This window comes from Gasterosteus aculeatus, chromosome 4 (assembly GCF_964276395.1).
Source record: "Gasterosteus aculeatus chromosome 4, fGasAcu3.hap1.1, whole genome shotgun sequence".
NCBI lineage: Eukaryota > Metazoa > Chordata > Actinopteri > Perciformes > Gasterosteidae > Gasterosteus > Gasterosteus aculeatus.
In genome coordinates, this window is record NC_135691.1 from 21,193,580 (window position 1) to 21,207,381 (window position 13,802).

Consider the following 13,802-nt stretch of genomic DNA (forward strand, 5'->3'; position numbering starts at 1 on the left):
GCCCCGCTTAGTCTCCCTGACACTACCATACAACACCACCCTCTCCTTATCATACCTCCCACAGACAAACAGTACATGCTCAACTGTTTCCACCACCTCACATCTATCACACAAACCTGTGTCATGTTTTGCCACCACTCTCAGCGTGCCATTCAACCCTGTGTGCCCATACCTTAACCTACTCCACACTACCTCTTCGCTCCTGCACCCCATCATTCCCCCAACCTCCTTCACTGACCTATTTATACCCTGGAAGTGCCTCCCTTTACCACCTTCACCCCACTGTCTCTCCCACTCCGCAATCCCTGCTTCCCGTATCAACGACTTAACCTCCCTGCGCCCTAACAACACCCTTACATCCACCTCAGTCCTCCTTACAGCAGTCTTTGCCACCATGTCAGCCACCTCATTACCCTCCACTCCAGCATGCGCAGGAACCCAGCAGAACCTCACCTCTACTCCCTGTCTCTCCAACCCCAGCAATATCCCCATCAATTCTCCCAATAGGTCTTCCCTGTCAGACCTACCATCCATAACACTGCTTAACACTGCTGCTGAGTCTGAACATATCAGCACTCTACATGGTGTCACATCCTCCACCCATCTCAACCCAATGATCATAGCCACCATCTCTGCTGTATACACCGACACATTATCAGTGACTCTTTGACAGATACTCACACTGAACTCAGGAACATGCACTCCTGCACCCACTCTACCACCATTCACCCTCCTTCTTCTTCTTCTCATTTTTAATGGCGGACTGCAACCAACGTTTAGGTGCATGCCGCCACCTACTGTACTGGAGTGTGTATAGTCATGTCATTTAAATTCTACTCCATATCCCTGAGTCTTTTAATAAGATAATTAGAGCCTTCCTTGTAGTTATTATTCCTTCTCCTTCTGATCCTAGCATCCCTACCAGATTCCACTCTCTCCCTGCCTCCTGAATCTTATCTTTAAGCACCTGCCTTTCCACTTCATTCAATTTACAGTTCAGTATTACATGTTCAGCATTTTCTTTAACCCCACAGTTTTCAGTCTTGTCATTGCAATTTCCTCACGCCTGGTATTTTCCATGTAGTTCTTTATGCTGACACTTTTTTGTATTTTATAGTATCTCCTACCTTTCCTGTCTTCCTCCCATCGTTTCTGCCATATTTCAAGACCTTTCCTTTTAACCACTGCTTTAACCATCGCCTTTTCCTAGTGGGATTGTAATTATAATTGCTTTAAGCAGTGCCTCTTTGGCCAGTCTATCTGCCATCTCGTTCCCTTTAACTCCCTCATGTGCTGGTACCCAACAAAACTGAATCTCTATGCCACCCTGATGCAATCTAAATAAGCTGTTAAAAAGTTCTATTAGTAGATCTTCTCTTATTGATGTTAATGACTGCATACTTTTGATTACGGCCAAAGAGTCCGTGCACAGTACCACCCTATCAGGTCGAACCTCTTCTACCCACTGTAGTGTAATAATGACTGCTACTATTTCTGCTGTGTACACTGATAACCGGTCGGATAGTCATTTAGAGATATGGATTTTAAATTCTGGTATATATATTCCAACTCCCACATATTGCTGTTTATTCTTAGATCCGTCTGTATACATCTTTAAGTAATTATAGTAACTGTTCCTTATGTAGATGTTTGTTTTGACTCCTATTTCCTCCATTCTCCATTCCCTTTTCTTTTCCAATATATTAATACCAACCTTTACTTCTGGAAAGAGCCATGGTGGAATTCTACTGACTGGGTTGGCCATGGTGAAATTTATGGCTTCCATTTCATATTCCCTCACTCTCATTTCCCTTGTCCATCCAAACCCGAACCCCTGAAACTTTGGACACTCCCAACATTCCTGTATTGTTTCTTTTGCTGGGTTTTCTTTCCCACTTCCTTTCAATCTAATCAAATACGCTTCTTTGTACTTGCGCTTCTTTGTAAACATCATATAACAAGATTTGCTTGTCGACATCTTGAATCCCCACTTATATGACCACATCTCTACTTCCCTGATTGCTTTCCTTATGTTACCTAATACGCACGTTCCAACTGTGTGGTATTATTCCATCCCTCCAAATTGTATTAAACAGTCTTAATATGAACTTAAATGATTCGCCTGGTATATGTCTGAACATGGCATAACATAATTGATCTTGCGCGGGTGCTGTATAGCCAGTGCCCAGCAGAGCTATGTTGAGTTCTGATATCGTAAAATCCACATCTAGTATTGACATGCCATCCTCTTTTCTTAACTTCACTTCCTTACTCTCTCTTAATGCCCGTTCTTTCTGCTGTTTGCTGCCTTCCTCCGTACCACACCAGGTTCTTTAAAGGGGCAGAGCTGCGCACCTGCAGTCAATTGCACCTGTTGACCCTAATGAGATTCACCATTATAGCCAGCTGTTCGCCCTTGGACACTGCCACAGCCTGAAGTGGACCTGGGACTACTTGAACTGATGAGAGATGAGTGTGGGGGTAAATGTAAGATCTGCAAGTCATATATCAGAAGGAATTACCATAGATATATAAAAATGTATACAGACGGCGCTTAGGACCCTGAAACTGGTAGAAGAGCAGCTGCAGCAGTGATACCAGAATTCCAGTGTGAGAAAATACTCAGTGATGACTTATTAGTGTTTACATGCGAGATGATGGCCATAGTTTTTTCTCTACGGTGGGTAGAGGACGTCAGGCCAGAGACTCATGTGCCGTGCTAACGAGTAGGGAAGTTTTGCCACTCCAGAAGCAGAGAAAATGTAATGTTTGAAATTCTACAATCTCTATTCATAATCCATCAAATGCAGATGGCAGTAAGGTTTGTGTGGGTCCCTGCCCATGTTGGAGTCGATGGAAATGAGGAGGCGGATCAAGCAGCAAAAAGGGCGCTGAAAAGTGGGAGAAATATAGTCAATATAAAGATGAGTAAGTCAGAGGCTAAAGGGGTGATTAAGGGACAAATCAAAAAGATATGGCAGAATGAATGGAACAAAGAATCTAAAATCTTTTTAAAAACAAACCATTTGTTGGGAGTGCAGGAGCTAGTGGACAAAAGAGAAAAGAGGAGAGGGTAATGACAAGAATAGGAAATGGCCATACTGGTCTTAACAGTTCCCTCTGTGGTTGGGAAACATCGTAATGGAAGGTGCGATAAGTAGAGGAAACTGGACCATGTTTTGATGGCATGTCAGAGGTATGAGGCAGAGAGAGATGTCCTGAGAAGTGGGCTAAGAGACCTGGGAGTGGTAAATATAAGTGATGTACTGAAGAAGGGTTTTAGGGACAAGTGTTGTGAACTTCTTTTGGCATATTTAGAGGATACAAGATTCATGAATAGAATTTGAGTTATTTTTGTTTTGTTTGTTCGTAGTAGGTTTATTTTTCTTAAGTCCACATTCCAGATCAGTGGGTGGCTGTAATGCACCCGAAAGCTGTTTGCCAACCGCCATAAAAAAAAGCAAGCAAAAAAAACAACAACTAATGACCAAGTCTCTGACGGTGTGTACCTGCAGGTGTCCCCGCTCACGGTGCCATCTACACGGGTTACTTTGTCAAGTGTCCCCCCCATTCATCCCCAACCAAGGTGCTGGAGCGCGAGCTGCTGCGCTTTGGGAAGCTCGCGAGTGGCTTCCGGTCCGTGGAACTGGGCTGCAAGAGCGAGAAGCTCAAGCATGTCCAGTCCTTCGGGAGACAAGTGTCCATGTTCCTCACTTGTCCCTCACAGACGCTAGACGTGTCCTTCAGAGTGAGGGATGGCCAGGGGCATTACATGATCTATGAAAATACGGGCAGCGTCAGGTGTTTTCTGTGCGGGGGGGGCAGGGGCACCAGCGTGCCGTTTGTCCTCACAAACCCGCCGAGGAGCGCGCAGAGTCGGCACCCGTACCGGCAGAAGGGCTCGGTGACACCGGGGCTCCGATGGATGACGAGCCGGCGGAGGGCGCTGCGCCGCCGGCTGAGACCGAAGTAGAGGTGAGTGAAGGCGGACAGGTAGGCGCTCAGAAGAGCGATCGGAGCGCTATCGGTATTACTACAGAGGAAACGGAGGGGGTGGAGGAAGTTAAGGAGAGAGTGGGAGTAAGAAACGGGGAAGAGAGATCGAAAAGACGGGTGCATAATCGTTGAAGTGGAAGAGGAGAGAGGTGTGGAAGAGGGAATAGGTGCCAAGGGCAGGGAGGAGGGTATTAAAGGAGCAGAAGGCAGGCTGGGTGAAGATGAAGATGAGAATGGAGAACAGGAGTGGAGCAAAGTATTAGAGCAAAGGGGACCAGTGAGGAGGGGAACGAAGAATCTCAGAAGATGACTGGGCGGTTGGAAAAAGAAGGAGCGGAGGAAAGGAGAGGGTGATGGAGAAAAGGCTAAGGAAAGGAAAGGAGAAGAGAAGAGAAAGCAGTAGCAGCAGGAATTGAGCACTGTAGCGGAGCAGGCGACGAAGGCTGCAGTGCAGGCGCTCCAGTTCATGTCCAGGTGGGTGAAGGGGCTCTGACCGAGAAAGAGGAGGAGATGATGGAGTGCGACAGCGACTCTGACAATCCCTCCGACTCGGGCTCCATGACTGTCGATGGCAACGTGTACTCGCTAGAGGAGATGAACAGATTCCTAGACGTTAAATTTATCAGGACTGCTGTGTTGCTACAAAAAGTTTGTGATACCAACCTCCTAGATAAGAAGAAATGCTTCAGACTGAAGAAGCATGTGACCGCTCTCAGAAAGTTGATCTATGGAGATGGAGGGAAATGTTCCAAGAGGCTGAGGATCAGTGATTGATGATGAATGTGCTGCAATTCTTTTTCTGTTACAGTTTCCTGTTTCTGTCTGCATCACTGCTCCTTCTCTTTTTCTGATGCACAAGGTGAGTTTGGGTTCTCTGAATATGAATGGTGGGAGGGACCGTCAGAGAAGAGCGATTATCGCGGAAATGATTACACAAAAGAGGTTGGACATTGTCTTCCTGTAGGAGACTCACAGTGACCCTCACAATGAGGTAGACTGGGGTCTTTGGTGGGGGGGCCAGTATGTCCTGTCTCATGGGACCAACCTGTCTGCAGCTGTGGCCGTCCTTTTCTCAACCGGGCTAGATGTTAGCATCCTGGCAGGCAGGGCTTTAGTGGTCTGGGCATCTATAGCTGGCATCATCTTTGTGTTTGTCAACGTATATGCTCCGAATCAGGGACCTCTTAGGACGGACCTCTTCCTCAAGTTGAAGGATGTCCTGCGGCAGTACAACCAAGATGAGTGTATAGTGATGGCGGGGGGGGGGGGGGACTGGAATTGTACTGTCTGTCTCTGTAGACAGGACCTGGGAGGAGCCTCATCATCAGTCATCTGCCACATCTGTCCCAGGTGATTGCTGAGGCAGGCGTAGTAGATGCTTGGAGAGTCAAGCACCCTCGAGTCAGGCAGTACACGTGGGTTAAGATGTTGGAGGGGAACATTAGGGCAGCCAGGCTGGACAGGGTTTACTTGTCCTCAAATTATGGTAACCTATTAGCCTGTCATATTCACCCGGTGGGATTCACCGACCATCACCTGGTTACTTTGGACTTTCATGTCTCACCCACCACAAAGTATAGCATGGCATGTGGTCTCTTATAGGAGGCAACTCCACATGGTCCTCACCAAAGCCCAGGCCCTCAGCCTGGTGATTAAGGTGAGGATCGAGGGGTTTGATTACGCCATGTTTGCCACATCTGACGATGGGAGGTGTTTCCATTGCGGTGGAGAGGAACACCTGGCGAGGGGTTGCCCGGAGAGGAAGTGTGGGAAGGGGTGAGGCTCAGCCGGTTGTCAGGTGGGTGAGGGGGCGAGTGTGGGATTGGGTGATGTCGGAGTGGATGGGGGGTTGAATGAAGCCCAGCGGGCAGGTGTGTGTGATAGAGTGAAAGAGGGGATGGGATGGGAACTAATTATGTGCGCTCGTCCCTCTGACAGATTCCCCAAGCGTCACCAGGCGTTTTTCTTCACGTTTACAATTGTTCTCTTTCACGGCACGTGCACGCCAGTTTCGCCTACCAGCGAACAGAGAGCACGCGACTACATGCCCCCCCGACCCAGTCGGTCATTCCGCCCGCAACGACTATTACCCCCCCGTTATTCCGCCGGACCTTGTCGACCGGTCCGCAGAATATTGTCTGACATGAAAGCGGTCCGTGAGACCATGACCCACTCAAATTCCTCAGTTGCATGTACAATTCAAATTGTAGGTTGATGCGCTGGAGTCTATTGCTTCAACCGCTTAACCCAGGGATGGGCAACTCTCATTCGGAGTGGCCCCTAGATTAATTTCTGAAAATTATAAGTATGTCCTCTACAGCGCCCGATAACTTTTAAGTTGGAATGTCAGAGTCCACCGCTAGATGGCGCTTCCTATGCAGCCCCAGCTTCCTACGTGCCTCCACTGGGTCTTCTCCATCAGCGAGGAAGAGAGGTCAAGGCATGGCGAAAAGCAACGCGAAGAGAAAACTCGATCAAAAAAATTGTGTCTTTCAGGTGAAAGACACAAGTGAAAGTGAAGTGGATTATCTGTTCAGCGAATTTAAAAGGCAAACCGATGTGCCTAGTTTGCTTCGAGACGCTTTCAGCCATGAAAGATTTCAACTTATGTCGCTACTACAACACCTTGCACAAAGCTGCCAGGGCTGCTGTCATTGCCGACCTCAAATCAAAAGTACACAAGCAACAGCAATTTTTACCAGAGCCACAACCACACAGGAGGCTACACTCACGGCGTCATATGCTGTTGTGCTTGAGCTTGCTAAAGCAAAGAGGCCTTTGTCCGATGGCGAGATGTGCCGTGGAAATGGCCAGAGCGTTTGGTAATGCTAACCTGGTTAAAAACGTCTCTGTCTCGTTGCACAGTGACTCGTAGAATTTTTGACATTAATGATCATGTCGAGGAGAAGATGAAACAAGTTATGCATGACTGCAAATACTTCTCCCTGGCCTTGGATGAAAGTACAGATCCATCATCACCCAGGACCTCAAGTGGGAGCTGAACATCAGCTCCATCACAAAGAAGGCTCAGCAGAGGTTGTTCTTCCTGAGGCCAGCTGAAGAAATTCAACCTGCCAAAGACGATGATGATCCACTTCTACACGGCCATCATGGAGTCCATCCTCTGCTCCTCCATCACCGTCTCGTACGCTGCAGCCACAGCCAAGGACAAGGGCAGGCTGCAGCGTGTCATCCGCTCTGCAGAGAGGGTGATTGGCTGCAATCTGCCGTCCCTGCAGGACTTGTTCGCTTCCAGGTCTCTGAAGCGAGCTAAAAAGATCGCGGCCGACCCCTCTCACCCCGGACAAAAACTGATTGTGCCCCTTCCATCTGGCAGGAGGCTGAGGTCCATCAGGACTAAGACCTCCCGCCACACGAACAGTTTCTTCCCGTCGGCAGTCGGGCTCATCAACAGAGCCCGGTCCCCCACTGACTGACAATAACATTCCACCGGTCACTCCCCTTCATACTGCACATGTCACTTTAACTGTAATTTATCACTTTGTCGTCACTCGTCACTTTGTTACTTGTTCGCTAGTGCACTTTATGCTTAATCTTTTTTAATATTTTAAATTTTTAACTAACTTTATTCCCTTGTTTTATACTAACCCATAGCCTTATTCTACTAACCCATTGCATTAGCATTTCATTTTACTTTTTTATTTTCACACTGTCTACTGTCGCGCACCAACCGCCAAGACAAATTCCTTGTATGTTTGACATATTTTGGTAATAAATGTTTCCTGATTCCTGATTCCAGATGTGACGGATGTCAGACAGCTGCTAATTTTCACAAGAACCGTTGATGGCTTGGACAAACTATCAGCTGTTGTTACAGATGGCGCACCAGCGATGCAGGGAAGACGCACCGGATTCGCAGGGCTCCTTCAACAAAGTGGAGTGAACTGCCCTATACTGCACTGTATCATACACCAGGTGAGTGAGTAGTCCTATTGATTTTGGGTGACATGCAGGTCAAACATAGGGACATTTTAACGGTTACTTTATTTATTCCTACAGGAGGCCCTCTGTGCCAAGACACTGAACTAACCATGTTATGGACTAAAGTAACAAATCTCATCCGAGGAGGGAAGAGATCCCTCAGTCACACGAGATTTATAGCCTTTTTGGATGAAGTGGACGCCGCATATGGGGATTTACAAATGCACACCGAGGTCTGATGAATGAGTCGGGGGAAGTGTCTTGAGCGATTTTTTTTGCGCTGTGCTCCGAAATTCCAGTGTGTTTGGAAGACAGCGTTCGTGGTGATATGAGTGCTTACTGCAGGAAACTCAAAGACACGACGTTTCTGTGCAACATGGCATTCCTTACTGACATTACCGTACACCTCAATGACCTGAACACAAAGATGCATGGGAGACACCAAACTGTGTGTGACCTGTGTGCACATATCAACGCATTTCAGCGCAAATTAGACCTGTTCAAAGAGGGATTTTCATCCCATCTTCCGAATTTGACACACTTTCCTGCTTATGAGGAGATGCGAAAAAGTGTCCCAGAGTGCGAAGGCTTACTTCACAAATATAAGACAGATATCGAGAAAATGCAGGAGCAGTTCAAGCATCGTTTCCAAGATTTTCATGCAATCCAGCCACAGATAGCGCTCTTAGTGGACCCCCTCTCCCGTGCTGTCAGCAAGCAACCTTCTGAATAGCAGCTTGAACTTTGCGACCTGCAGTGTGATCCATTTTTTCAGGCGAGGCACAATGAGAAGCGAATTCCGTTTTGGAGTCTGCTGCCTGAATGCCCGCTGCGAGATTTTTCTCTCAAGGTCCTGTATGTTTGGGAGCACATTTGTGAGAACAGTTTTTTGACAATGAAGCACATCAAGTCAAAAGAGAGAAACAGGCCCACGAATGACACTTTTTTTATCTGATGCGAATTGGATGCAAAAAGATTGACATTGACATCCACTCTATTGTGCGCCAACAGGCAAAGCCACAAGTTTATCATTAAAGGAGAACCAGGGGTGAGGTAGAGGAGGTGTGCAGGGAAAATGTTAAAATATTTTTAAAAAAGAGTTGGATTTTTATGTATGACAGCACTTTGCACCAAAAAAAAAAATCACATATCTGGTTATTTGTTTGCTTCAAAGCTTGTGTTGTTTAAGAAGATCTGTTATACATGCATTTGAGCATGAAATATCTTAAGATGCAGTGACTATTGCCTGGGTTGTTTCGAACAGTGAGCTGAACACAGAACAAAGAGTTTTCATATTCAATGTATGGCGACAAGTCACCATTTTGGGGTGTTTTGAGTGTTACGTCCCCCAGCTTGCAGTGTGTGTCTCCTGATTACAGATGAGCCACACCTGAGCGGAGCCTGTGTTTGCGCTACAGAGTTGCTACAATACAGTCAGTCAGGCGCGCGCCCGCAAAGCAGACAGTCGCGCCGCCGTTTTCTTTTTTTGAATATTAATTCTCACTTTCGAATAGTTGTTAAACTATTCGAATATATATTCCAATATAGAATATTTGTTCCATAAACAAAACCACATCTGTAATAATACACTAGCCACCACACGAATAATGACAACATGCAAACAATAAAATGAATAAAAATGGAAGTAAAAGCATTACTATATAATTAAAACAAAGCGGTGTTATTATTATAAAACAAATGGTTGCAGGGCTAAACTTTGACCACTAAAAGGTAATGCTCACATTCTACTCCCTGTACAAGATGGAGAGCAGAGTAGCAGACACTACTTTCTATTCCTGCACTACATTTAAGGTGACCATGATGAGAGAAGCAACTCGCTCACTCCCGTCCAGATAAGGAGGATGGCTGACCAGAGGACAGGCTGGAGACCTGTGGGCGTCATATAATACCATGTGTAGATAAAGATAAAAGCCTGTTAATCTTTTCTAGATTATAATAACATGCGACTGATTGATAATGTTAGAATATAGAACATTGAGTCATTGCTGTATTTTCAGCAATTTAAAAAAAGTTTTTAGCCTTTTCTGCCGAAAATGCATTTTCTAGTTGTATGAATCACTTCTGTCTTTTGAACCTAATGTGTTGCAACTCTCTTATGCAGTTGATTCTGTATGATTGAAATCTACTGAGTTCTGTCCATCCTGCAAAAAGGGTTCCTTCCACCCAGGGCTTCTTTCTTCTTTCACAGAATATTTGAATGGAGTTTTTCCTGTTCGAATGTGAGGGTATTGGGACAATCAATGTTGTGGCCTTTTAGGGCAATTTATTATGTGATTTAGGCATTGATGTGGCCTTAGCTTTGATTGATGAATGATGCAGCACTTGCTAGAAATTCTAAAATAACCTTGTGCTCTAATCCACAGTCCGCGCACCCAAAACACAAACCATGCTTTTGAGGATAAATATAGGAAAACAGACAGTTTACCATGTTCTTAATAATGGGAGGTGGTGGGTGGATGTCGTGCAGCAGGTGGTGGGCCAGGGTCATTTCCCAGGCATCGATCAGATAAATGTTTAGTCCTTTGAACATGGCTTTGAGCATCTTATCACACTGCAGCGAATACCAGTTGCTGTTAGTTAGAGACACTTGAAGGCTCAAAGCTCTGGAGTTTGCGGTCCGGATGATGACCATTGTGCCGGGATTTGTGTCCAGAAGCCTCACAACCGACCTACGGATGCTCTGTAGCCTCCTGATGTAGATCTCCATGGGGTAAGTGCTGATTAGCCCAGATACTAGGAACTACGACAGTGTTGGGGCCTGCGTTCAAGTCATCTAGCTCATTAGCAATATAACGAAGCTCTCTGGTTGGGATGGGGGTCAAATGAATAGGAGGATCGTGGCAGCGGTACATCACCAAGATGTTGTTTTCATAGTGTTACGGCCCTTTTGTAGACTCCAGGACAGTAAAACAACAATCAAAGACAGGCGACAGAGTCAGGGTAAAAGGTGTCTTTCTAGTTTTTATTCTTACACAAAAAGATGGCTCCCAACAAGAGGGAGGGAGATGGTGGAAGATGGGACCTACAGGTTGTGCCAAACAAATGAAATGAATATAACAAAACGAGGCCTAGCTCACCACTGGCTCTTCATCCAAAACAAGTCAAACAAAATACCTTACCTCCTTCTCTAAAAAAGGACTAAAGGAAAACGTTACACAGGAGGCAACAACCACTACACCTAGTGTGTCTATACAAAGGTATACCTACGTGCAAGAATGTACAGGGTACCCCAACTTACTAAGGTCCTCAACCTCCACCTTACAAAACTCCAGTTTTGCTAGCAGCCAGCTAAAGCTCACGTACAGGAAGACTGGCCACCAGCCCGCAGCACAGAACACACACTCACTTCTCAGGAGTCTTCCTTTATGGACTGCCACCGGAACTGCTGATTGCTTTCCACCTGTGTTTGGAGTTGGCCAATCAGCATAATCACTGAGTGAGAGAAACCAATGAGCAGGAGGGAGAACGACAAGAACACATGCAGACTGTCCCCGTCTGGCATGTAACAATAGTCTAAGGACATAAAAGGTCCAACTTGTTTCCAGCTGTGTAAGTCAAATTCCGTGAGACCTGAAAGTTTGACATGGGTAAAATATTAAACAGCAGTCAAAATAAAATCAAACAATGCGTGAAATCCCTTTGGATCAGCTACCTGGTAGAACTGCGTTGAGGAATTCGAACCACTGCCTGACTCTGGAGTCTCCATACATGTGAACTGCTTTGCCTTTCAGACACTGCTGGCAGAACGGTTGAATTGTGATACTGTGGTGCCTCCTAGTGCTCGCCACACACTCAGCTGACCAGAGAGGAAAAGAATATGGCTTGGTTTATCCCATTAAAAAACAAAACTAAGGTATAAAAGTTGAAGGCATGAGCCGATTAGATATATTGCTAACGAAAAGAAATCTTTCTATACCAACCTCTTTAGGCAACACGGCGACGTTGAAAGATCCTGTGTCCTGAATGGAGACTTTCTGGTTAACACCACTGAAGAAGAAAGCAAAAATAAAACATAGTACAGCAACTCAAATAAAAGTAAAGGTGATAAACATTTGAAACAATTTAAATAAAGTTAAGACTAGAAAAATCAACCACTAGAACAAAAGCTTGGCAGATCATTCCACTCGTGTAATCACGTTCATCAATATTGTTTTGTACTTTTATTGTATTTTATTGTGTGATTACATCCTGTGACTACTCCATCCAATTCATCTTCATCCTCTTTACTTTCCTCTTTCGTACCCTTGTCTCCTGACCAGGTTCTCACTTTGGAGACCTCACAAACACACTGTTCAGAGCAACAAATAGCTGCTAAGGAGTGGCCAAGAGAAGCGAGTGCTAGCAGTTTAAAGTCGGATTCAAAAAGTACTTTCAATAGGAGCTACAGGGACAATTTAAGGTCCTTGAGTATGCAGTCATGAATGAGCACCAAATTTATTATGCAGTTTGCTGCATCAGAATGCGAGATTTGCTGTGGAAAGATACAAAGGTGTACACTTACTCAAGATAAAACTTACACGTGAACAAACGCGACCAAGAGCATGATAGAAAAACTTCAAAATGTTGAAAGGAAGACCGAAGTAGTATTTGTATTATGTTTAAATCTTAAACAACTATAGGGTCAATGTAACTCCCTCAGGTCACAAAGCTCTAAGCCTCTCATGTGTCTCTGTTCACTCACCTCTGAAAGAGCTTCTCCTCCTTCGATTATGAGGTTTTGTTTGAATGCTACCCTAAAGTGGTTGATCCTGGTATCACAGCTCAGGTTTGTTGGCTTGTAACAGAACCAAGGCTCGCCTGTACGGAGGTCAGTGTAGTTACACTTCAGCTGTTTGGTTGGCTGGAAGCAGACATTACAGATGGTGGTTTCAGAGAGTGAGCCTGAGCAGTAGAGGCTCTTGTAGTAAATCCTGTCAGGCTGTTCATCTTCAACCGCTTATCCCGGGCCGGGTTGCAGGGGTAACATTTCCAGCAGGGTACTCCAAAGCTTTTAATGCCACATCTACCAGCTCTGACTGCGGGTCCCAATGCATTCCCAGGCCAATGCGGAGCTATAATCTCTCCTCCTAGTCTGGGTTTTCCCAGGGGGCTTTCTTACCAGACATCTCAACTGGCTCCTTTCCAAGTAAAAATGAAAGCTGTACTGCGAGCTCCTCGCTGATGAGTTTCTCACCCTACCTCTAAGGGAGACGCTAAAAATTTTGGTCACGAACCATCCTTTGCGACCGTAGGTGAGGGTAGGAACGAAGATTGACCCGGTACATCAAGACTGTGTGGTATTACTGCGCTGTTTCTCCGGAAAAACTTATACTCCATCTTCCCCTCACTCTCGAACAAGACCCCGAGGTACTTGAAATCCTTCACTTGAGGTAAGGACACATTTCATACCCACAGTAGGCAATCCATTACGGTTTCCTGCAGAGAACCATGGCCTCAGATTTAAAGGTGATGATCCTGATCCCGACCATTTCACACTCTGCTGCGAACCGCTTCAGATCTGAAGGTCACAGACCAAAGATGCCATCAGAACCACATCATCTGCAAAAAGCAACGATGAGATCCGCACCCCCCTGAACTGTAAATGCTCCTCGCCCGCAATAAGTCTCAATATCCTGATAATGAATGCCACAAACAGAATTGGTGACGAGGCGCCGCCCTGGCGGAGGCCATCCCCCACCGGAAACAACTACGACTTACTGCAGAGAACACAAACACAGATTGGATGGCGCTAAGAAGGAACCCCCTCACCCCATACTCCCTCAGTATTGCGGGAGGCCCGGTCATGCGCCTTCTTCAGGTCCACAAAATACATTTAGACCAGATGAGCATACACCCGCTCTCCT

The 13,802-nt window shown here is 45.9% G+C and overlaps 1 protein-coding gene across 1 annotated transcript; it reads right to left on the reverse strand.

Annotated features, from left to right (window-relative positions):
* Window positions 1-8,871: 8,871 nt before the first annotated feature.
* LOC120824381 (NXPE family member 3) lies at window positions 8,872-13,771 on the reverse strand. The gene is given in 6 exon segments (XM_078100946.1): window positions 8,872-10,679; window positions 10,681-10,834; window positions 11,612-11,755; window positions 11,876-11,946; window positions 13,369-13,456; window positions 13,708-13,771. Coding segments are annotated over 6 exon segments (948 nt in total). The 3' UTR covers window positions 8,872-10,252.
* Window positions 13,772-13,802: the final 31 nt, after the last annotated feature.